Raw genomic sequence first — 24,787 nt, forward strand, 5'->3', positions numbered from 1 at the left:
TGTGTGTGTGTGTGTGTGTGTGTGTGTGTGTGCTGATACTAGGTCTTGAATGTAGGGGCTAGGCATTGACCCTTTAACTTTTTTACTCAAGGCTGGCACTCTACCACTTGAGCCACAGCTCTACTTTGGGCTTTCGGGTGGTTAATTGGAGATGAGAGTCTCATGGACTTTCCTGCTACGAATGGCTTTGAACCAGGATCCTCAAATCTCAGCCTCCTGATCTCAGCTAGGGTTACATGCATGAGTCACTGACACCTAGCAGAGAAGATAGTATCTTCTAGACATGATCAATCTCCCCTACCTGTAACAAAAAAGAAATGCTGTGGGCGGGGGATATAGCCTAGTGGCAAGAGTGCCTGCCTCGGATACACGAGGCCCTAGGTTCGATTCCCCAGCACCACATATACAGAAAATGGCCAGAAGCGGCGCTGTGGCTCAAGTGGCAGAGTGCTAGCCTTGAGCAGGAAGAAGCCAGGGACAGTGCTCAGGCCCTGAGTCCAAGGCCCAAGACTGGCCAAAAAAAAAAAAAAAAAAAAAGAAATGCTGTAAGGATAAAGCTCAAGCTGATGCAATGGTTTGTCATGAACGACAAAGGAAGGTTGGAGCCTCAGAGGGAAAATTGGAAAAAATGAAAAAGATGGAGGTAATAATAATAAACAGTTGGGGCTGGGTAGGTGGCCTAGTGGTAGAGTGCTTGCCTTGTATACATGAAGCCCTGGGTTCAATTCCTCAGCACCACATATATAGAAAATGGCCAGAAGTGGCGCTGTGGCTCAAGTGGCAGAGTGCTAGCCTTGAGCAAAAAGAAGCCAGGGACAGTGCTCAGGCCCTGAGTTCAAGGCCCAGGACTGGCAAAAAAAAAAAAAAAGTGCTTGCCTTGTATTAGGGATGCTGGAATGATACTGGAATGTGGCAACATCTAAATGTGCAGATCGTGTGTGATTGAGCTCGCAGTGAGAGTCGACCATGGGTATTTGTGAACTCTGATGCCTCCATAAGTTGGAAGGTAAAGGAACTCAAGTCCAATTCAGTTACGGTCCTGTGGCAGCTGAGTTGCGTGTGTACTTTGAGGTTACAGGTTATGCACTGTAGGAGTTGGGATGCAGAAGTTACAGCGATGTCGGCAAGACCAGAGCCCTCCTAACATGCCAGCCATTTTCCTCATTGCTGCAAGCCTCAACCCAAGGTATCACAGGAAGCGAAAGCCCAGAAGATGCATTTATCTCTCTCTCTCTCTCTCTCTCTCTCTCTCTCTCTCTCTCTCTCTCTCTCTCTCTCTGCGCCTGTCCTGGACATGAACTTGGGGCCTGGGTGCCGTCCCTTAGCTTTTCCCCTCAAGCTTCGCACTCCCCCTCACCAGCCACAGCTCCGCTTCCGGCCTTTGGGTGGTTATTGGAGAGAAGCGTCTCAGGGGCGCTCCTGCCGGGCTGGCTTCAGACTTGAGTCCTCAGCTCGGATGACAAGCGGAGCCAGCGGAGCCCGGCCAGTTGGGTGTCTCTATTGCCAGTTCCTTCAGTTTGTTTTCCCCACAGCCATGAGGATTTTGAGCGAGTGCACCAAGCTATTTTTGTCTGGTGTGACCAGAACACAAGGACCCAGGGACTGAGGAGGGGACACAGAGATCTCTGTGAGCGGGCCAGCACAGCCCAAGGGGGGAGGGGGAGGGCAAGGCCGACACCCTGCCACTCACGCATGTCCAAGGACACGGAGGGAAGACACGCCAGTGGTTCCTGGTGCCTGAGGAGAGGAACAGACAGTTCTCAAGCCACAAGGAGGGGACGAAGCCTTCCCACCAAGAGTTAATCCCTCCCTCCCTCCTTCTTCCCTCCTTGATTCCTTCTCCCCTCCCTCTCTCCCTCCTTCCTTCCTTCCTTTCCTTCCTTCCTTCCTTCCTTCCTCTCCCCCTCTCTTTCTTCTTTCTTTCAGAAAAAAGCAACAGGAAGAGAGCAAGGGAAGGGGTGATATTGTCCAAAAAGAAATATATTCATAGCTGGACACTGGTGGCTCACACCTGTAATCCTAGCTACTCAGGAGGCTGAGATCTGAGGATCACAGTTCAAAGCCAGCCCAGGCAGGAAAGTCTGTAAGACTCTTATCTCCAATAAACTACCACCCCCCAAACAAAACAAAACAAAACAAAAAACAACCCACCCCAGAAGTGGCGCTGTGGCTCAAGTGGCAGAGTACTAGCCTTGAGCAAAATAAGCTCATGGACGATGTCCAGGCTCTGAGTTCAAGCCCCAGGATGTGAGTTTTACTTTAGCAATGAAGAGTACTTCTAAGAGCTTTCAAAGTGCCTCTCGACCCAAGGCCAAGGCACTGTGAGTCCCGGCCTGTGGGCGGCCAGCAGCAGGCCCTGCGGCCATGAAAAGCCCTGGCCAATCCCCACCGCCACCACCACCACGGCCCCCAGTCCCCTCTGGTGTCCCACACTGTCGAATGGGACCCTTTGCACACAGGCCTGACTTCTCTTTAAAGGTAGGGACCCCCCGGCCTTGTCTCCAGTACTGGGGTGGAAGGCAGGGCCTTGAGCACGCTCCCCCCAGGAGTCCCCCCACCCCGGGGGCCACGTTCCTAGCGCCTAGCACAGGTCCAGAGCACATCCGTACTCAAGCCAGCCTGTCTTCCTTTTTTTTTTTGGCCAGTCCTGGGGCTTGAACTCAGGGCCTGAGCACTGTCCCTGGCTTCCTTTTGCTCAAGGCTAGCACTCTACCTCTTGAGCCACAGCGCCACTTCTGGCCTTTTCTGTTCATTTAGTGCAGAGGAATCGAACCCAGGGCTTCATGCATGCTAGGCAAGCGCTCTACTGCTAAGCCACGTTCCCAGTTCTTCCTTCCTTCCTTCCATCCTTCCTTTCTTCCCTCCCTCCCTTCCTGTCTTTTCTGCTGGTACTGGGGCTTGAACTCAGGGCCTGGGCCCTATCGCTTAGCTTTTTCACTCAAGGCTGGTGCCACTTTCAGCTTTTGTTGTTGTTCTTGTTGTTGTAGATTTATGGGAGGTAAGAGTCTCAAGGACTTTTCTGTTCAGGCTGACTTTGAACTGTGATCCTCAGGTCTCAACCTGCCAAGTAGCTAGGACAGGTATGAGCCACCGGCGCCCTACCTTAATTATATTTAAGGCAAGTATCAGCTTCAGTGATAGAAACTCCTAGAGGATGTGAATTTTTTTTCTTTTTTTTTGGCCAGTCCTGGTGCTTGGACTCAGGGCCTGAGCACTGTCCCTGGCTTCTTTTTGCTCAAGGCTAGCACTCTGCCACTTGAGCCACAGCGCCACTTCTGGCCGTTTTCTGTATATGTGGTGCTGGGGAATCGAACCCAGGGCCTCATGTATACAAGGCAAGCACTCTTGCCACTAGGCCATATCCCCAGCCCCAAGGGGATGTGAATTCTGATACTACTTTGTGTCCTAGGGTGGAGGGTGAGTGTTTTGAAGTAAGACTCTTTAGTAAAAGAATGATACAATGTAAAATGGTATGTACAAATAGTACAAGAAATGTATCCAAAGTCTAACGTATGAAACTGTAACCTCTCTGTACATCAGTTTGATAATAAAAATTTGAAAAAAAAAAAAAGAATGATTTCTTGCTGTTTATTTCCCTGCTGGGATAGAAGCTTCCAGAAATCCTTTGAAGGCAGAATAAAAGTATAATGTAACTAGACACAGCAGTATCAAGACCTGCTAACAGCCTTCCCCAAAGCCCCCTCAACTCCCTCCACGTGCGGGGGGTCCGGCACCAAACCCTTAAGTCAGCCCTACTAGGCACCAGCCACGGGTCTGCAGAGAGACAGGGTCTGGGTCAGCTGACCTCAGCCTGCGGCCCAGCCAGAGCCTCACCAGCAAGCCCAAGCCGACCTGCCCGGCGTGGGGGGCCCAAGCGTGAGGAGCGCAGCGTGGACCCCTCTAAAATGACACATCTATTGCGCGCTGGGCGAACCCCTCTATCACACACGCCTGCATCTGTGTGGGTGAGGGGTGAGGCCCGCGGACGTCTGGGACGTCCCAAGGGCGGGGGTCGCGGGCCGTGGCGGCGTGGGGGCGGGGGCAGGGCGGCCAGTGTCCAGTCTTGCCGGGCGACGGAGCTACATGTCATAGAGCCGGAGCTGCTCCTGCACGTCACCGTCGGCCATCTCGCCGAACGTCTCCTTGTGGTCCTTCATGAGCTTGAAGATGGCAGCCAGCTGCTCCTTCTGGACTCTGTCGAGAAGAAAGGAGAAGAGGAGGAAGGTGCTTCTCACCGGGGGGCCGGGGGGGGGCTTCTCTTGTTTGCCACTGCCTTTGCTTTCCGGAATGAGAGGAACCCTAAAACCAAGCAAACCTCACCCACCATACAGGAGCAGTTTGCCCACACGCACTGGACCCTGAGGTTCCAACTCTTAGGTGGACAGTGGATCAACTCAGCGTGCCTCAGTTTCCCCCTCGGCCACACTCTATTGTTGACTGCAACTCTCACAGCTACGAGACGAGGAGGAAAAGAGCATGCTCCGTGACTGCCTTGTTGGCCTAGGGAGACCTGGATTAGAAATGGGTTCAAGGAGCCAAGGATGGAGGAAGGAAACCATCTTACTGGCTGTGGGAGGAGAGGACCGTGCAGATGTGAGCGCGTCCAGATGTGCAGGCAAGAGTGCTTGGCCAGGGTCAGGCCCGGCGGAGACCCAGCCCGAGGGAGTTCCCTGCTCAGAAAGAAGGGGCGCCTTTTCTGTTTAGCACAAAGGTGTCCTAAGGTGACGGCATTGTAGCCTCAAACCAGTGGGAAGGTCGGCTAGGCGGGAACTAGGCTTAGTTCAAGTCCAACTCCGTCATCTTTACGAGGGTCAGCCACACCATCCAACTAGCACAGGACAACACCCCTAGCAAACAGGAAGGAGCGGAGAGCAGGGGCGGGAGCAGCCAAAGCCGGCGGAGAGTATGGTTTGGCTTTGTTTGTGCCACCCTGTATGGGCCATCGAGACCGACCGCTGCATCTGGCTCTGGCCCGTGGCTCCGCTTCTTTGCTTCTGAAGTTCCTGCTCTCCACACCGTACCTCGGGGCACCTTGAGCAAACCGAAGCCGCACCGCGAGCTCCGAGCTCCCGGCAAGCTTTGGCAAAGCTGCTGGCTGCCGACATCCCCCACGCCAGGGGGGCTTTTGCTCATCCTAACACATTTCTCTGCTGTAAGCCCTCCCCTCTGGAACCCCAAATCTTCCATGCAGCAAGCAGTGGGCTTTCTGTCTGTCTGTAGGATCAAGAAGCTGAAATGCGGAGACTCTGGTGGGAAGAGGGGCTGGGGTAAAGACTTGGTCCTCGGTGTATGAGGAGAGGCACCGTGGGCCCCTCAATGGAGCCACGGTCAGGCAGGTGTCTTGGCGTCTCTTTTCGTGTGTGTTTTCTGGCTGCAGCATTGTATTTTAAACACAGCGAGCACACAGCTTCATAGTCGACTGGGGAGTAAAAGCCATCAATGAAAAAGAAGAGCTTCAGGTTAATGGTTTGCAAAGAGAATATTTTTAAACCCAAGGCAAACTGAAAAAACACACAGTAATCGAGGTCATCTACGAAAAGTTTATTGGACTGAACAGAGGCTGGAAACAGACAGCCAAGCATCAGGGGGTGTGAGGCTTGCTGTACAGGCCAAGTTCAGAAAGCTCCCGGACAAACCTACCTAACTACATTTACAGGAAGTCACTACTTTCTAGAAGGTTCCAGCCTGGATAGAGGCGTTGGTATTGCTATTCAAGAACATGTAAGTGACGTGTGTTCATCTTGTGGCTCTGTGTCAAGAGTTGGTTGCCTGCTTTTTCTAATCTCTGAACCTAAGACCTTGGGCCCAGGAGTGCTTCTTGCCCTAAGAGCTGGCCTTTCGCTGAAGGCCATTTTCTGAAAACTGACTGCTCTAGAAAATATATTTTCACCAAGGAAGTCTAAGAACTACAAGTTCATTTTTGGTATAGTATAAATACTGTCAAATACAAAATTCCAACACGCTAACCTAGAACTGATCTGCTGAAGTTCTAACGAATCTACCAATCTCTCTAGGAAAAATAAAATAATGCATAGTCTGGAAATCTATTTCTTTTACGCGAACACGGTTTTATGGCTTCTGCAAAGCAAAAGCGGAGATGTGGCTGAGCCCGTCAGAACTTCAGTTAAAAAAAAAAAAAAAAAAAGGCCTCTTTGTCATCAGAGGGCTGGACCCAAGCCGCCTCCCACGAAAGAAGAAGGCACCAGCCCCAGAACAGCACCGAGCAACCCACATGGCGCCCAACACCCCGGCCACAGAGCAAGCGGGGGACGGGGGGGCGCCAGGCCACCCTTGATAGAGCTGTGCCCACAGGCCCGCCCAACCTCAATCATCAGCCAGTCCCTAAACTCTGTGGCTTGGCCTCAGCGAGGGCCAAAGGAGGGGTGCTGGGTTCAACTCTACTGTGACTGAACGTGTTGGCGCTGATGACATGGGAGGTATCTCAGGTGTGAGGGAAGGGTGTGCGGGGGGGGGGGGGGGGTGGTGGTGGAAATCCCACTTCCAGGTCTGAGCTGGCGCGCCTTAACACGCCACGTAAGTGGAGCGACTGTCTCCAGAGAGCAGCGCCAAAGGCATCCCCAACGGTTCTGCTACCCAGGGGGGAGTCCTGACAGGGGTCCCGGGTGGGGGGGGGGTGGAGGGCTGGGCTGGTGGGGCGGGGTGGGGCGGGGGGGCTTGATGGGCTCCTCTCTCAAGCGTTTAAGATGCCCAAAGGAAAGAGCTTTCGGGAGGAGGCTAAAGACAACTTCATTATTCTTCAGTTCTGCAGAGAGAAACAGGAAGAAAAAGAGAAGGCGTTTTACTCGATCCCCAGGGTGAGGAGGGGGGCGGCGGGGAGGAGGGAGGAGGATGGTTGGGATTGCAGAAGCCTGCCCCCCGGTGCTCCCCCCGCCCCGGCCTCTGAGGCCTGGACCGTAGCTGGACGGCCCAGCGGCCCTCTGCTGTGGAGCTGCACCAGCCTGCACCAGCCTGCACCAGCCGCGCTTCCCCTGGCTGCGAGGGCGCCCGGCTCCGGGGGGCCCGGCACGCGCAGGGGACCTGGCACACGCAGGGGGCCCGGCACGCGCAGGGGACCTGGTTTTGTGCCTCCGGCGCCCTCTGCTGGACACCGCCGTCAACGCGCGTTTGCAGGCTGCCCGCAAATGGACGGGAGCACGGGAGACCCAGGCTCCGCGCGGCTCCGCAGCTGCCCCTCTCCTTCCTCGCGTCCGCGTACCCAACCCCGGGTCCACTTCTCTAGGGTCTTGCCCATTTCCAGACGAGCGGGCAGAGCCCCGTGGGCCTTCAGATGGAGGGGCGAGGGCTGCCCCCCGCCCGGCAGTGCCCGCCTCGCCTCCAAGCTGGGTTCCACTTTCTCTCTGATGGAGGGGAGCTGGCGGCTGTGCTTGTATTTCTTTCCCGGCCAGGCCAGCCCTGGGGGGGGGGGGGGAGGGGGGCCCGCTGGCCCTGGGCGCTGTCACCAGCCTGCGAGTGGGCCGTCCCAGCGGTGCTGAGCTGGAGGTGATGGGTGCCCCCCCCCCCGGAAAGGCCTGGGAGATGCGCCCCGAGGCGGTGCCAGCGTGGGGAAGCGCGGGACCCCGCACCCAGGGCGGCCGAGCCGGAGCCAAGCAGCCGTCCCACCCCTGGCCTGCAGACCCGCAAACCTCGGGCCCCTGGCCCCCCCCCCCCCAAGGTTGGGGATGTGCAGTCGAGCTCTGGGGGGCCTTCTGCTTCCGGTCCTGCCTCCCCAACCCCTGGCCCAAGCGAACGCCGCCAGAGGGCCTCCTGAACACGGCGGCGAGGGGCCGTGCAGCCACCGGGGCCGGCGTTTGACCAGGACCCTGTGCAGTTTCCAGAGGAGAGTTCTGGGGCGGCTCCCACCCGTGTCTGGCAGCCCTGAGCACACGATCATGAAAGACAGAGGCGACCCGGGCAGCCTCTGCAACCCCAAGCATCACCGTGTGGGGGACAGGAGGGGCCCCCAGGCAGCCGCGGGGGGGCCACGTGCAGGAGGGAGCAAGCAGAGGATGCAGGCATGCGCACGCAGGACGGGGGATGAACACGAACCCCGGCCCACTCCTGACCTCCCCCAACCCCTCCTCAAGTCCGGGTGCACGGGGGGGGAGGGGAGGGCTCAGGCGAGGTGTCGGGGAAGCCCTCCTCACCCCAGAGCGCCTCCCGAGGAGGCCTGTACCCCAGGGGAACGGAGCGTGCGTGGTCCTGAGAACGGCAGAGGGCAAAGGAATGGCCCAGAGACCCCCCCACCTCCCCATCCCCCACCCCAGGCCCATGGGCCATGTGGCCTGCAGTCTGCAAATGACAGCGCGGGCTCCCGCCCCCCCCCAGACTGTGTCCTGGCGCTAGCCCCCGGCTGGGGTCCGGCCTGCCGTCCACTCACTGGTCTCTCCTGGTCTAATGGCCCCTCCATGGTCACCCCGGGGAGACAGAATGAGGCCACGGCACCCACAGTCCCTGTGCACAGGGACCCCGGAGGAGGGTGGGTGTGCTGAGCCCTCTCTGTCCTCCCATCCCGGGAGCTGCGAGCCTCCCTGCATCCGCTGCCCTTTTCAGCTCTGCCACGGAGCCACGGAGCCACGGAGCCCAGGACGAGTGGAACGGCTGCGCACGGCAGCGGGGGGGGGGGGCGGGGGGCCCCTGCCTCGGGCTGCAACCCCAGTTCTGATGACCAATCCTGTCTATCCTGCCACGCGGAAGCACAGCGCAGAGCTGCCCTCCTGGGGGGCAGCGGGGGCCGCACGGTGATGCCGCCCACAGCTCTGGGGACACCCCAGCCTCACGGGGCGGGGGGGGGGGCTAGCCCCCCACCAGCTGGCCCGGTAGGCCTGCCAGGGAATGAGCGGAACCTCTGGAACCTGTCCCTTGGTGCCCAGATCTCTCATGCAGGAAAAGGAGGTGGCGATGCATTCCTCGGTTATGGAGGCGATGAAGGGGAGGCCGAGCCCATGTGGGTGGTGTTGGGGACACATCAGCGCACGTGAGGGAGGCACCGCTAGTCTAACAAACCCATCTCCTTACCAAAGGTGTGCAAGAGCGCTTGTGGCTCAGGACCTAGGGAACTTGCTAGAGGGAAGTGAGGTCAGAGGTCAGCTCAATCCTGAAATATAAAGGCAGCAGGTTGGGGGGGGGGTCATACCAAGAGGCAGCGTCCTCCGCGTGGAGAGGCCGAGGCCCCCCACAGCCCCGCCGGCCTCGCTCCGGGGTGAGGAACCCTCCCGCCAAGCCGGGGCTAGGAGCGCAGCGTGGGGGGGTTGTGCCGTGGAAGGGGTGCAGCCACAAGCGGGTGGGTGAGCTGCGCATTGCACTTGTGGGTACACTGGGGGGGTCCCCACCAACTGGTGCAGACATGGCCGGAACCAAAGGCTCCAGACCCCACTGCCCACGGGCAGCGCATGCGCACGTGGAGGGCAGTGCGTGCGTGCGTGTGTGTGCACGCGTGTGTGCCACGGAGCAGAACAGACAGAAAATAACACCCGGCCAGCACAGCGTGGGGGGGGCTGCCAGATGGGCGAGCACCGGGGATCCACGTGATGAGTCAGGGTAAGTGAACAGCTGGGTCTGTTCCTGGCATCTCATTCTAGAAACTGGCCCTAGCGCCCTCCCTCCCCGCACCTGCCCCCGCCACACGCTGCCCCTGCCCCGAAGAGCCTGGAAAGAACCCCAAACCCAGAGGGACGGACTTGCCCCCCGTGGGGGCGGGGCCTGCAGGAGCCCCGCCCCCGCCCCACCCTAGCGCTCCCAAAGCCCCGCCCACCGCCATCCGGGGTACCGGGTGGGGCGGGACCTGCCGGGCCCTGGCCCCACCCCCTCCTGGAGGGATACGTGGCAGGGCGGGGCTTGCAGGAGCCCCGCCCCCCGCCCAAGCCCCGCCTACCTCTGCTCCTCCTCCAGTTCTTCTTTGGTCATCATCTTCTTGTACTGGTTTCCTCTCAGCTGGCCCGGGCTGTACTTAAAGGAGAAGGCCTCTCCTGCGGAGGGAGGGAGACGGGGTTAGCCATGGCAATGTAGAGGTCCCCCCCTCCCCGACGACCCCCCCCACACACACACCTAATTCTCTTCACCACTTGGACTCAGCTTCTTGAAGTGCTGGGGCGCAAACTCAGGGCTATAGCAAGTGCTCTACCACCGAGCTACATCCCAGCTCTGTGACAGGGACGGGGCAGGCCGGCCCCATGCCTAGCCCCTGTGCCAGCTTGGGGACACCCCAGTCCATGAGCTCCCCTCAGTGCCTGCACCCAAGCAGGTGTCTGCGGGGCTCTCCTTCCCTCCGCTCCCCACGCTGCCATGCACCGTGCGGCTGGCTCCTTCCCCAGGGGCAATATTCTAGAAATAGCCCACACGAATTTCCTGCCGCCCCTGGAGGGTCAGGACCAGCCTGGCCACACTGGCCTCCCGCGGGTTCTCTCTGGGCTGCGAGGAAGGTTCTAGCCATCGATTCTGAACAGGTTGTTTCCCTGTCGTCCACCTCGCTCGGGAGAGGGCTGGCGGCTTCCTGCGACCCAGCCAGCTGCCCAGGGACCAGGTCCTTGGGAAGCGGTCGCTACCCCTGGCCTTTACCTCTCACCCACTCCACCACACTCGGTGAGTGCTGGGGACACAGAAGGAAGTTACTAGAGCGCCCGGAAGCGGATCCCTCCGGGCTCCGCTGTAGAAGCTCCGTTCTTCCTGGCCTGTGGCAACCGGGAGCTTCTCCTGGTTTGGACAGATAAGGCCCGGGCCCTGACAGCTACCCTGAGCAAAGTGACTGCTGGGGGAGCAGGGAGCCAGGCAGGGTGGGCTATCTCTGGGCATCCCCCCAAACTAGCGATCACACTCCTGGCCACAGCCGTTGCTCACTGAACTACAATCCCCCCTCGGTGTGGACCCGGAAACGACAACTGACAAGGGAAACCAGTGATCTCTGTCGGGGGTCACTGTGTGGCTGTGTGCCAGCACAGTGAAGCCTAAAGACTACGGGCAGCTCGGTGCCAGCCCGGCTTCCGGTGCACGGGGCAGCTCCGATGAGCCGCACGCGACAGACCCACGGGGCTTTCAGTGGACCACAGGCAGGGGACCAGGTGACTGCGGCCACATCCAATCCCGCTGGCCTGAGAGCCCCCGGGGAGCGGAGGAGGCCCCCCCTTCCAGTCTGCCACCCCGCCCCACCGCTTGGCATAGCTTAGGGAAGTCATTTTAGCGACACTAATCAATTAGCCTGGGAGGCTGAGCTGCTCCCTTCCGAGTTGGGGGGGGGCTGGGGGCCCTCAGGCTGCTTTCTGACAGCTGCACCGGCCGCCACCCTCCCTCCCTCCGCCCTGTGAGAGGCGGCAGAAGGCTGGGGGCGGGGAGCAGCTCGATGTGGGGCTGTGCATCTGTGAAGATGAGAACCCCTCAGCTAGGACGGCCGATGGGGGGGGGTCACCCCGTCTCCTCTCTTCAGCTCTGCTCAGCCTGTCTATGCGCCTGCCAGTAGCTAGCTTAGTGCCACCGTCTTGCTTTAAATCTCTGTGTGTACGTGCGCGTTGGTACTGGGGCTTGAACTCAGGGCCTGAGGGCTTGTCCCCGGAGCTTCTTTGTTCAAGGCTAGAGCTCTACCGCACCACCACTTCCAGCTGTTTTGGAGCTTAATTGGAGCTAAGAGTGTCACAGACTTGCCTGCCCAAGATGGCTGCCAACTGCGTGCCACCCTCAGATCTCAGCTTTCTGAGCAGCTAGGATGACAGGTGCCAGCCACTGGTGCCGGCTGCTAAACTTTATTTTCAATGAATTAGCTCATTTTTTGGCGGGTATGAACTCAGGATCTTGTACTTTCCGGGCAGGCATTCGGCACTTAAGTCATGCCCCCCCCCAGCCTTTTAAGGTTTATTTATGTAGAAGATAGCGCCTTGCACTTTTGCCTGGACAGTCTAAGACTGCCATCCTCCCTCACAACTGAGATGATAGATTCACGCCACACGCAGCGCTCGGGGCTTGGTTGGGACGGGCTCCATCTTTTGGCCCAGGCTAGCCTGGACGCTGGATCTTCCAGATCTCCGCCTCCTCAGTAGCTGGGACGAGGGGTGTGACCTGCCCCGCCTGGCAGGATTCTTTTTTTCTCAACTGGAAATATGTCGAACATCCCCCCCAAATACAGAAGGGAAAAGCACCTGAGCACTTGCTGTGCAGATCTAAGACGTGTGCACATGCGGCTCTTTTCTGCTCCAGTTTCTTTTGGAAGGAAATAAAACCTGACAGTTCAGTGGAAGGCCCAGCCACTGTTTTGTTCTGTCTGCCTGTCTGTCTGTCTGTCTGTCTGTCTGTCTAGGGCTACTTGCAGCCAGAAGACGGGCCTTTCACAGGCAGGGAAGGGAGGACAGGGAGGGCAGAGGAGGTGGGTGGCAGGCCAAGCCCTTGGCTTCAGCACCCCCAGTCCCCCCACAACCACCAGCTCGGGGCGGATCCAGCCGGGCCCCTCAAGAGGCCGCGAGGACAGCAGCCCGGCCCCACTCACCGTCCTCCTCCTCCGGCCCCGCGGGCGGCGGGTCCTTCTCGCTGTCCGAGTCCTGCTCCTCTTCCTGCAAGGCAACGGCAGGGTCAGCGCGGGCGGAGAGCAGAGGGGAAGCCATTGTCGGGAGATGTGAGCCGCCTTCCGGGACGGGGAAGTGGGGTGGGGTGGGCCTCGGGGGTCCACTGAGGCAGTGGCCGTCCTGCAGGAGGCTGTGGTGTCAGAGCAAACTGGGGTTGGGGGGGCTGCTAACGGAGGCTCCCCGTTCAAGAGAGATGCGGCACCACTGCTATACTCCTAGGACTTCCACCCCGGCCCTTGCCAGACAGAGCTGTCTGGGAGCCGGGGTGCGGTGGGGGGCAGGGCTGGGAGTCCCCGTGCTCTGTGATTAGTGAAGCGAGCACTGAGGGCCCCACTGTAGGCTGCCAAAGAGCAGCTTTTGTTGCTCCCCCCTTCTCTCTCCCTGGGGGTGGAGGCCTTGAACCGGAGGTCCTCCTGCCTGCCCTCTGGGAGTGCTGGAACTACAGGCAGGCGTCCGCGCGCTTGGGCCCCCACGCCCGGCTGGGGTCGTTTGCTATCGCTAACCATCTGCGTCCATTTTCCCAACACTAGAACTCCACTTGTGCAGCCCGGAGGAGCGGGCTGTCCCGGGGTGGCCCGGGCAGAGGAAGGAGTGACTTCAGCCGGCAGGAATGAGGGGGACGGGGACGGGGATGGGGAGCAGGGCAGAGGAGGACGGGCTGAAGGAAGAGACTTGGAATTCCAGCTGGCGCATGTGGACAGGAGGGCAGACTGGAGCGGGAACACACAGGGCGGAGAGCAATGCAATCGCTGCTGGGGCCTTGAGTGCCTCAAAGGGGCTTCCTGCACCCCACAAAATGTTTCCCGGAGGATCTGCACCGGTAACAGGGTGGCCCAATTTTGTACATGGCTGGCGGGGGCCAGGCAGGTGTCCCCCGGTGCTCTGTGATCAAGCCAATCCACCCCTAAGGATCTGGCTCCAGGCTGGAAAAATGTCTGTTAGGATGTACACAGGGGCCGGGCACCGGTGGCTCCCGCCTGTCATCCTAGCTGCCCGGGAGGCTGAGATCTGAGGATCGTGGTTCAAAGCCAGCCCAGGCAGGAAAGCCCGTGAGACTCTTATCTCCAGTGAACCACCAGGAACCTGGAAGTGGCTCTGCGGCAGCGGTATGCAGTGTGCTGTATGGTCTTCTTCGTGCAGGTGTGAAGACGGGAGGCAGCCATGTTTGGAAGTGCAGGCAGAAGTCTGCCCACCATGGCCACCTGTGGGGAGAGGGCATGGGGAAGGCAGATCTTGAGGAAAGCTGGCCTTTCGTTACAGTTTCTTTTTTTTTTTTTTTTGCCAGTCCTGGGGCTTGAACTCAGGGCCTGAGCACTGTCCCTGGCTTCTTTTTGCTCAAGGCTAGCACTCTGCCACTTGAGCCACAGCGCCCCTTCTGGCCATTTTCTGTATATGTGGTGCTGAGGAATCGAACCCAGGGCCTCATGTATACGAGGTGAGCACTCTTGCCACTAGGCCATATCCCCAGCCCCCCAGGGTGGGTTTGAACTATGATTCTCAGGTCTCCTGAATAGCTAGGGTTATGGGCATGAGCCCCAGCACCTGGCACTGCTGACCTCCTAAGAGGAGCTTTGGAGGTACACAGGGCCGCGGGGGGGCGGGGAGGGGGCAAAGACAAAAGGGTCCTTGAGGGCTTTGGACTTGCTGCAGGGCGTCTGGAAAATAAATGTCTGCTGTAGGAGCGGCCGGGCTGTGGTATTTTGCCACCGCAGCCCTGCCAAATGCTACAGCCTGCTTCCAGGAAAGTGAGCCATGTTCATGAAAACTGTGAATCAACCCCCGAGACACAGAGCTGCCGGCCCCCCCCAAGGCAGGCTGGGCCTGGAAAACTGTGAATCCATCCAGAGACACAGAGCTGCCCGCCCCCGTGGCGGGGGTGGGGGCGGGGAGCGAGATCCACAGTCAGTTCCTGCGCACGCCAGAGACCCAGCACTTCCTTAGGGAATGGAGACATTTTGTGTTCGTCTGGTGCTGATCGGGGGCCTGCGTGCGTGTCGTCCTTGAACTCCTTTTGGAGATAAATGCCTCGCGGGCTGGCTTGGAGCTGCAGTGCTCGGCCCCGGGGCCTCTTGAGGAGCTGGATGGCAGGCCTGAGCAGCCCAGCCATGCTGCAGTTTAACAGCACGTATTCTAGGCTGGTTTCCCGATTGCGCCTTTTCCCCCACGAGGGTAGGAGAGGCAGCGCGAAGGGCAACTCACCGCCTTCCCCTGCCAGGAGCCGGGGCCTGCGCAGAGAGCAGCGGCGGGAACGGTGGCTTCTCCCCACCACTGAGGCTGAACTCAGGCTGCCAGTGGCCGCCACGGCTGCCTGGCGGGGTGGCTGGGGTGCGGCCCATGCGGTACACAGGCTGCCTAGAAGGGTGAGGCCCCGAGTTCAACTTCGGCCGGCCGGGAGGAGGGGCAAGAATGAGGTAGAGACTGATGTCTGTCTGTCCCTGTCCGGGGTGGTTCTGTCCTGGGTCCCACCGTGTTTGGGGTTTGCCCCTTTGTCCCCGGCCTCCTGCGCCCCCGCCCGCTCGTCTCCGATTCACCCGGCTTTGGGGACACATTAAAATGCAACCTGGCCGAGGATGGAGGTTCAAAGCCAGCCCGGGCAGGAAAGTTCCTGATTATCTTATCAACAATTAACCGTCAAAAAAAAAAGCTGGAAGCAAAGCGGTTGCTCAAGTGGTAGAGTGCTAGCCTTGAACAAAGAAGCAAGCTCAGGGACAGCGCCAGGTCCCAAGGGGAGGCAGGCCCAGCACAAACCAAACAAACAAACCACCACAATAAACAACAACAACAAACCCTTCCGAAGATCTTCGAGCAATCTAGTTTCTACCTGAACACGACTAGCCCCTGGGAGTTGATTACAGTGCGGTCTCCCTCTTTGGGGCGTAACACGCAGCTCTGGAGCCGGTTTTGCAGGCGGGAGCTTTTCTTTTCTTTCCGTGGTTTTTCCACTTACTCACTTAACAAGAACATCCTGGAGCCTGGAGCCGGCCGGCAGCCCCGGAGCTGGGGATGTGGTTCGTAGGGGCAGACAATGCACGCTAAAATAAAAGATGACCTCACGCTGAATGAAGTGCACTGAAGAAAGCCAAATCGGATGAGAGGGCTGGAGAGAGAGAGGAGGAGGAGGAGGCGGCGACTAGCCATCTGATAAAGGAGCCAAGGACAGGGAGACGGGAGGTGGGGGACCAGGCGGGGAGGGACGTGCCAGACAGAGCCGGCAGACGCTTGAGGGTCCAGCCCAGGGGGCTGAGCCCCAGGAAGGCGCCGCGGCTCCAGTGGGCGTGGCCTGGCCGCCACGCTGGGCATGAGACCAGAGCAAAGAAGAGCTGGGCAGGGTGCGGGCTCCCCGGGGCCGGGGGAGGTGACAGGGAGGGAAGGAGGACGGGTTCGCCGCACAGCCACACCCAAGGAAGCCATCCTTCAAGGCGCGCTCACCAGCCTTAGCCGTGCGAGCCAGTACTGGAACTTGAATCCAGGACCTGGGCGCCGTCCCTCAGCTTTTTCCCTCAAGGCTGGCACTCTACCACCTGGGCCACAGCTTCAATTCCAGCTTTTTTGCTGGTTAGTTGGAGATAAGGGTCTTAGAACTTTCCTGAGCCAACTGGCTTTGAACTGCCGTCCTCACATCTCAGCCTCCAGGGCAGCTAGGATTCCACGCGCGCGTGTTACCGGGGCCTCAACATCATTTAAGGATTCAACCGGAGGACGAGACACTGATTTCAGATTCCTGAGGAGATTGGCCCGGAGCAGGGCTTGCGGTAGATCATTCGGTAGATACACCGAGCAGAGGTACTTTCCTAGGGTTTCTCTCAGACTCTGAGTCCTCAGCAAGTTGGGAATCTCCCTGGCGCCAGTGGCTCACGCTTGTAATTCTATCTACTCAGGAGGCTGAGATCCGAGAAGAGAGGTTCAAAGCCACTAAGCCCCCCCCCAAAAAAAAAACCAAATGTGGAGCTATCCCCCAAGTAGTAGAGTGCTAGCTTTGAGTAAAAAAGCGCAGGAGCAGCACCCAGGTCCCAAGTCCAAGCCCCAGGCTAGATGCCCCCCCCCAAAAAAAAGAATCTTTTCAAGAGAAATACTACTCTAGTAAACACCACCCCACCCCACCCCCAGCCCGGGGCGGGCCTTCCACAGTGCCAGTTACCCACAATCCCCCCTGGCATGAGAGGTTACATGAAAGAAATTTTGTGGCGCAGGGAACCACACCCAGGGCCCACGTATGCTAGGCAAGCACTCCACCACGGAGCCACATTTCTATCCCTACATGGAAAGAAATGATTCACCAGTGTTAAATACACTCTATTGTGATTATGATTATTCTATTATTAGTTCTTGTTCATCTCTTGGTGTGCCTATTAATAAATGACCCTGCATCCCAGGAGTCCTTGTGTAGGAACAAGCAGGTGTGTGTGCAAGTTTCCCTTGTGTGTGGCGGGGGGTTGGCATGTGATGCTCAAGGCCGGAGGGCACCCCTTTTTTGTGGGGGGGAGGGTGGTCCTGGGGCTTGAACTCAGGACGTGGGCACTGTCCCTGAGCTTTTTTTTTTTTTTTTTTCCCCTCAAGGCTAGCACTTTCTGTGTTCAGGGAATTCTTACTTTAAAATATTCTCCCCCCCCCCCCTTTTTTTTCAGTCATGAGACGAACTCAGGGCCTGGGCTCTGTCCTTTGAGCTCTTCTGCCTAAGGCTAGTGCCCTCCCACTTTGAGCCACAGCGCCACTTCCTAAGATATTAAACATACGCCAGGTTCCAGCAGCTCACGCCTGTAATCCTAGCTACCTAGGAGGCTGAGATCTGAGGGTCGCCGTTTGAAGTCAGCTGGAGTAGGAATGGTGGTGAGACTCATCACCGGTCACCCACCGAAAAGCAGGACACGGAGGAGTGGCTCAAGTGGGGGAGTGCCAGCCTGGAGTACAAAGCTAAGGGACAAGTACCCAGGCTCTGAGTTTAAACCCTAGTACTGGTATGCATGCATGCATACATGCACACACACACACACACACACACGCACTCAAGTTAAACAGACATACACAGACATAGGTCACAAGGCTGATGGCTGGAGAGTGGACTGGGCTGTAAGAGACTGCAAAGGTCATTTCAGTGACTTTGCAGGCGAGGAACTGTCCAGAAGTCAAATGAGCTCCTTAATCTGGTGGCTAGTCAGAAACAAACAAAAATAATAATAATAAATAATAAATTGGTGGTACTGGGGTTTGAACTCAGGGCCTCCAGCTTGCTTTGGCTCCTGTCCTGCTACTTGAACCACACCCTAGCCCTGCTTTTTGTGGGTTATTTTGGGGATGGAAGCGAGTGAACTTTTGTGCGTATGGGGGGCTTCCAATCGTGATCTTCCTGAAGAGCTGCGATTCCAGGTGTGAGCCACTGGCACCCAGTCCGTTCGTTGGTTCCTGTCTGTCCGTCCTTCTGTCTGTCTGTCCCCCTATGTTGTCCACTGTCCTTGAACTCATGGGTAAAGCGATCCTCCTGCCTCAGCCTCCGTAGCTGGGAGTCTACACACCCAGCTAGAAGCAAACTTCTCAGATACACAGGTTCCCTGGATCCCGGCACTGCCTTTCCTCTGGGGCCTTGAACTTCGCGCAGACATCTGTCAGCCACTGTCAAAGACTGGCCAGAACACGAGGGATAGTTCTACCCCTGGTACAGAAGTGCCCTCTGCCTCTGGACCAGTGGTGGGCACTAAGGACGCCCCAAAGAGCTGGGCCTCGGGTCTCGGACCGCCTTCCTGCAGAGGTGTGTGAACCTGACACCCCCTCCTCGCATCTGTCCTGAGCCGTGGCAAACCGGGGAAGGTGGTGTGGCTCGTCAGGAAGTGCTGCCTCCCATCCTCCCAAGTGTGTGAGTGAGTGTGTGTGTGTGTGTGTGTGTGTGTGTGTGGTGAGGCTACAAAAAAAGGAGGAGAAGCCATCTTAAAGGTGCACACAGGGCCAGTCTTTCAGTTCTCATTCACAAAGTGAGGCATTTTTCACTTAAGACTATGTTCTTTAAAGAATTTAATACTGGTAGCTAAGTAAAAATTCAGACTGCTAAATTCCCAGTGTCCAGTCAAGACTTTTCCTAAGCAATTGGGGAGTCCCGGGGACTTCCTGAACAACAACAGGAAAAAAAAAAAAAGAAGAAGAAAGCCGCCCTTCTGAGCGACGGGACACAGCCGCGCATGCCTGCCCCTCCCCGAGCCCTGTGAACGCACCAGCACATTCTACGTTCCGTTTTCCCTGCTTAATACCAATTCCATCATTAACACAGTGTCCTGTCACAGGCATTTTAATTATTTCCAGCCTCCTCCCCCTCCCCCTGCCGCTTCTCCGAAAACCACTGGGCCTGAGAGGGACAAACGTTCCTTTCTACGTCAGAGCACAGCCCCCAGGTGCCAGGGGCCTGGGGGAGGATTGGGGGTCACCGGAGGAGGCCCCCAAGGGATTGGTGCTCACTAGAGGCCCAGACACCAGAGCTTGCCTTTCCATGCCATGGGAGGAGGGCCCAGGAAGCAGGCAGCTGTCCAAAAGCCAACCAAAAATCGAAATCTCCTGACCCCTCGATCTTGGATCTTCCGGCCTGGAGAAACTCGAGCGATGGAGGCTGTGGCGGAAGCCCCCGCGCATGGCATTGTGTCCTGTCGTCAGTGCAAGGTGACTCAGGACAAGACTCCACCGCGATGGAAACAGCTGCCCATACAGAGTTGGCCTCTACCGTTAGGGCAGGGGAACAGGGGCGGGCCATGTTGGCATGGCAACTGTCAGGGCCACCGATGGGGAAGAACTGACCCGCTGCCTTCATTCCAGGTCCCACAGGACAGAGGACACTGTGGAGCCTAAGTAGGAGGACTTGAGAAACCAGGCTCCTGAGTAGCAAGACCAGACACACAGACAGACAGACAGACAGACGAAGGCTGCTGTCTACTATCTATCCACTACACAACCACCACCACCAAAGTATCCAGCAAGACTAAACTCTTCCTAAGAAATTCCTCACTGTTTGTTTTTTTCCAAAGTTGTTTTTTTTGGGGGGGGGGAGAGGTGGGCAGACCAGGACTCGAACTCCAAACCTGATGCTTTTGCTCATTGTCTGGTGCTCTACAACTGAGCCATACCCCCAACCCCTGTTGTTTTCCAAAGTTATATTTGTACGTTGGAAAACTTCCAAACCTATTGAAAAATACCCAAACTCGGTGTCACCGAACCGTGACATGTCATCCTTAAGTATTTCAGTGTGCATCTTCTCAGAAACAAGGACATTTTTTTCTATATAACCAGAACACTTGGCATCGCATTGAAGAAATTCAGCACAGATCCAATACAATTACCTAACACATCACTCATTTAAAACATGGCTTGGGGCTGGTAGAGCAAGACCTTGGGTCCATTCCCAAGACTGAAAAAAACAACAACAAACCGGTATCTCCCAGATGTCCTTTGTAGAGCCCCACTGCCAATCCACTCCAGAATCTACACGCGGATCAAGACTGCACTGAGGGCTGGGGATATGGCCTAGTGGCAAGAGTGCTCGCCTCGTATACATGAAGCCTTGGGTTCGATTCTCCAGCACCACATATCTAGAAAACGGCCAGAAGTGGCGCTGTGGCTCAAGTGGCAGAGTGCTAGCCTTGAGCAAAAAGAAGCCAGGGACAGTGCTCAGGCCCTGAGTCTAAGCCCCAGGACTGGCCAAAAAAAAAAGACTGCATTGATCTGTCAGTTGCTTTTTCTGTTTTTCATTGTCTCCTGTAATCTAGAAGAGTAATCCAGTCTGTGTGTGTTTAAGCCATTATCTGGCTGCCTTGTACAAAAATCCCTACTCTAGGATTTATGTCCTGCCCGCCTCCCGGCAAAGGCTGAGAGACCACAGGCTTGTGACACTGCATTGGGTTTCTAGTCTATTCTCGTTCTCTCTCTCTCTCTCTCTCTCTCTCTCTCTCTCTCTCTCTCTCTCTCTCTCTGCAGTGCTGGGGCTTGAACTCAGACCTCATGCTCTTGCTTGGCTTTTTTGCTCAAGACTGGCTAGCGCATTCCCATTTGAGCCATGCCTCCACTGCTTTTTGTTGGTTAGGTGGAGCTAGCATCTCATGGGTTTGTCTGTCCTGGACAGTATTGCCCCATGAGCCTCTGATCTCAGCCTCACAACTAGCTGGGTCTACAGGTCTGTGGCACTGCATTTGGCTCCAAGTGCATTCTCTCTCTCTTTTTTTTTTTTGGCTGGTTCTTAAACTCTGCCTGGGCTTCTCTTTGCTCAAAACAAGCTCTCTACCACTTGAGCCACAGCACCACTTCTGGCTTTTTGAGTCATTTATTGGAGATAAGTGTCTCGTGGACTTTCCTGCCTGGGCTGGCTTCAAACTTCAATTCTCAGATCTCAGCCTCCTGAGTAGCTAGGATGACAGGCGTGAGCCACCAGTGCCTGGCTTCCAACTGTATTCTTAAGTGGAGGTAGAACCTCAGTGTCAACAAGTCTTAGTTCTAGCCCTGGGATGGCCCTTAACTGACCCCCCGTTGGGGGACCAACCGTGGGCTACAAATACAGCCTGGCTGTTTCTGTAAGAGGTGTGGCAGCCCTGGCTCGGGTCCTGGGCATGGCTGGCTTCTCTGTTGGAGTTGGTGCCCTCTCCCACCGCCTCTGCCCTGGTCGCCCAGTGCTGGGAGGGGCTTTGATGACCTCATCCCCATTCCTTCAGTGGGTACTCAGGGCCTCAGCACCCCCTCCCCCCCAGGCCCCTTCCCACTGCTTCGCCCTTGGCGGCGGCCCGGAGCCTGAGCAGCAGCTGGAGGCTGCTTCTCAATAATGAGCTTTGTGAATCCGAGGCAGCAGCTGCCCCACACTGCCCAGAGTCTGCTAGGAAAGAAGAGGATCAGATTAGAAGGGAATCAGTTAATGGAAACCAAAGAGGGAGGGAGGGAGGGAGGGAGAGGCGAGTTAAGTAAATCTTGCTCTCTGGGGGCCCTGACTTCCTCTCAGGCTCCAGCCTCCATGCAGGGATAGGGAAGGAGGAGGCTGGGGGTGGGCATCCCCTTTCCCATGCCAACCTGACTGACTTATTTTCCCCAGAAGGCCTTCTTCCTGCCTCATCTCCCAGCTCTGAAAATGAGGTAGTAGGGGGAAAAAAAGCATTGTAAATTCCTGGAAAATCTTACCAATTTCTTTCTTTAAAAAAAAATTATTTTAGGGCTGGGAATATGGCCTAGTGGTAAAGTGCTCACCCTCATATGCATGAAGCCCTGGGTTCAATTCCTCAGCATCATATATGTCGAAAAAAGCCGGAAGTGAAACTGTGACTCAAGTGGCAGTGCTAGCCTTGAGCAAAAAGAAGCCAGGGACAGTGCTCAGGCTCTGAGCCCACGCCCCAGGACTGGCAACAAAAACAAAACAAATAAACAAAAAAAAACTTATTTTATAACTTTCTTATTCTAAAATTTATCTTATTTTATGCCAGTAACAGAGTTTGAACTCAGGACCTGGTGGTGCTCTACTACTTGACCACACATCCAGCCTGGCTTTTTGTTGATCACTTTGAGGATAGAGTCTCTCAAAGGCTTTTCTGCCCAGAATGTCTTCAAACTTCCATCCTCCTCTATCAGCCTCTTGAGTAGCTAGGATTACAGTCGTGAGACACCACTGTCTTTTTTTTGCCAGTCCTGGGGCTTGGACTCAGGGCCTGAGCACTGCCCCTGGCTTCTTTTTGCTCAAGGCCAGCAGCACCTTACCTCTTGAGCCACAGTGCCACTTCCGGCAGGCCTGGTAGGCAAGCACGTACCACTAGGCCACATTCCCAGTCCCACCAGTGTCTTGATTAAAATTCAATTTTTTTCCTAATTATTATTATTTTACCAAGTCTATTTCAAGAGCATGTCTAACCAGCCTTTTAAGTCTACCACTGCCCCTGACCCAGGGCCATCTGCAAGGTAGTCAAGACAGGAGTCCCAAATATAGAGGCAAAACTGACACATGAGTGGGAGGGGGGGTCCAAACCCCAAAACCCCACTTGCCCTCTGCAAGAGCAAGGTCTGGAGCCTGCCAGGCAAGGACCACAGGGAATCCCATCAGCCCTCCTCAGCACTGCTTCAAAGCCACTCTAATGACACAATTAGTCACCTAGTTGTCAAGCAAAGCGCCTGCCTGCAAGGGGGGGGGGGGCTCTGGCAGCTTTGGGAGGCCCCTCCTCCTCTGTCCTCCCCCAGGGCTCCTCTCTAACATAAATCATTGTGCTCAGCAAAGAACAGAGTGGGTACTCCAAGATGCATGGACAAGGAACCAAAGGGCATCTCCTGGGTCCCCATTGTCCTGGATGTGGTACCCCCGCAAGCTGAGATGGTGGGGAATAGGAACAAAGTGTTACCATCCCACTGAGCCCGAGGCGGTGGCCTGAACTAGTCCCTTTTTCCAATCTACGGAGAGTTGTCTAAAAGAGGATGAGTGGGTGAGGGGACCCCCCAGTGAGGGAGTGGGCTCAGGGCCTGGCTGATGGCAGAGGTGGAGAAGGTGAGCTTGGGGGAGCCATGCCGCCCAGCCACGTCCGCACCCCCGAGGAGTGGGACTCGGGGCTGGAAAGGACGAGAAAACAATCCAGGGGCTTTTCTTTCAGCCCTGCCCTAGGAAACCTCACAGAAAATATCCCATTAACTCTGGAGTGTGGATTTCAAGTTGGCCTATGGAAAGGTAACTTTCCTTCCCCTCGTCCCCCCAAAGCACCTTATGTTAAGCAGCAAGCCGATTCCATTGCAAACCTTGAAGTGAGCCACAAACCCTGAAGTGGGCAGGAGGGGTGAGAGCCGGGCGCAGGGCAAAAGGCCAAAGCCCAGCGTGGGAGGCGTGGGGCGCCCGCAGCTCAGAGCCGGGACCGGCGGGCGGGCGGGCGCAGGGGGGGGGAGGAGGCCGGGAAGCACCCACACTCTGCCCGCTCCCCACCTTCTAGGGGAGGACGGCCAGGCTGCACCATTGCAACTTCGCACGCCGGGCGGGACCCTCGTTTCCCGCTGGCCACGGGCTCTGCCCTTCCTGGGCGGCCGGGCCTGGAGACTCGGGCTTGGACTTCCCGGGCTCGGCAGGGACCGAGGGCCGCTGGGGTGGGGAGGGGCGCCGAGGCGGGGGGGGGGGGGGGGGACACCGGTGCGTACCTGCCTTGCCTCCGCCTCCAGCTCCTCCGCCTCGGCCGACGCCGCCGGGGGCTCCCCGGGCCCCGCGGGCTCCTCCGAGCCCTCGGGCTGTCCCGGTCCCGCTGGCTCCTCGGCGCAGGGGTCCGGCGGCGCGCGCGCCCCGCTGGCCTCGGCCGGGGCTGCAGGTTTGGGGGGCGCCGGCTCCGGGCCCGCGGCCCCTCCGCGTCGCACCAGCAGCCAGGCGAGCAGCAGCGCTAGCACGGTGGCCAGCGCGGGCAGCGCGGCCAGCAGCTCGGCCGGCGCCTCCATCGCGCCCCGGCCGCTGACTGCCCGCCCGCCCGCCGGCCCGCCGGGACCCCGAGGGAGCCCGCCGCCGCGCCCCGCACCGGGGCGGAGCCTGCAGCAGGCCCCGCCCCAGGCACGAGCCCCGCCCCCTCGGGGCGGAGACTTCAGCCTTGCTCCACCCCCAGGCGGAGCCCACTGTGCATCAGGCCCCGCCCCACACCCGAGCCCCGCCCCCCACTGGGCGGAGCCTGCAGCCTAGCCCTGCGGAGCCTAGTGTGTAGCCACGCCCCGACGCCGCGCCCCGGCCCCTCGTCCCGCGCGGTGACCGGAACCCGGCGGAAAGCGACCTCGCGCTGGCGCGGGCCGGCCCGAGGCTGCGGGCGCAGTGGGAGCCCAGGTCTGCACACCGTGTGAAATGCTCACAGCCCAGGGAGATGTCACGGGACTGTCATCTTCAGCATCGGTTCCCGCCCCCCTCTCCCCCCCACCCCCCCCACACACAGTGAGCTCATCTTAGAGCCCTTTGGAAACACAGGTGCCCTCTGGGGAAGGCGGGGAGAGCAGCCTCGGAGGAGGCATGGGAATTGCAGCGCTGCTTCGCCTCCAGAGGCCGGAAAACCCTTCACGAAGGCCGATTCCTGTGGACAAGTGTGCAGCTGCGTAACACCCTTAGCCTCTCCCCTCAGTGCGTTTTCCTGGAGGACCAGGCCTCAGACCTAGGCCCGTGAACGCCCCTCCTGGAAGGAGCGAGTAGCCTCCAACACCCACCTTGTTACACACACACACACACACACACACACACACCTCTTTCTGGAAATCAGTACCCGGCCCTCTGGGGTGAACACACGATTTCCCCTCCTGGAATGTAT

The 24,787-nt window shown here is 57.8% G+C and overlaps 1 protein-coding gene across 3 annotated transcripts; it reads right to left on the bottom strand.

Annotated features, from left to right (window-relative positions):
- Positions 1-3,574: 3,574 nt before the first annotated feature.
- Positions 3,575-23,977, bottom strand: Mxra7 (matrix remodeling associated 7). Of its 3 annotated transcripts, XM_048366325.1 has the most exons (5): positions 23,655-23,977; positions 12,467-12,530; positions 9,872-9,965; positions 9,016-9,094; positions 6,669-6,763 (listed from the first exon to the last, which is right to left on the bottom strand). In XM_048366325.1, the coding sequence occupies exons 1-4, from the start codon at positions 23,940-23,942 to the stop codon at positions 9,061-9,063; spliced, it is 480 nt and encodes a 159-aa protein (XP_048222282.1). In that variant the 5' UTR covers positions 23,943-23,977; the 3' UTR covers positions 6,669-6,763; positions 9,016-9,060. The 3 variants fall into 3 exon arrangements, with proteins under 3 accessions (XP_048222280.1, XP_048222283.1, XP_048222282.1); XM_048366323.1 differs by lacking the exons at positions 6,669-6,763; positions 9,016-9,094 and adding an exon at positions 3,575-4,194; XM_048366326.1 differs by lacking the exon at positions 9,016-9,094 and having other exon boundaries at positions 6,668-6,763.
- Between the last annotated feature and the right edge of the window lie 810 nt (positions 23,978-24,787).

Source organism: Perognathus longimembris, chromosome 17, assembly GCF_023159225.1.
Source record: "Perognathus longimembris pacificus isolate PPM17 chromosome 17, ASM2315922v1, whole genome shotgun sequence".
Lineage (NCBI taxonomy): Eukaryota > Metazoa > Chordata > Mammalia > Rodentia > Heteromyidae > Perognathus > Perognathus longimembris.

Bases quoted from the DNA above. Each gene is read 5' to 3' on its own strand.
- Mxra7 (XM_048366323.1), bottom strand. From the start codon at position 23,942: ATGGAGGCGCCGGCCGAGCTGCTGGCCGCGCTGCCCGCGCTGGCCACC. The intron at 12,531-23,654 runs GTACGCACCGGT...GTTGCCTTGCAG, and splicing joins TGGAGGCGGAGGCAAGGCAG to GAAGAGGAGCAGGACTCGGA. The intron at 9,966-12,466 runs GTGAGTGGGGCC...CTCCCTCCGCAG, and splicing joins GGGGCCGGAGGAGGAGGACG to GAGAGGCCTTCTCCTTTAAG.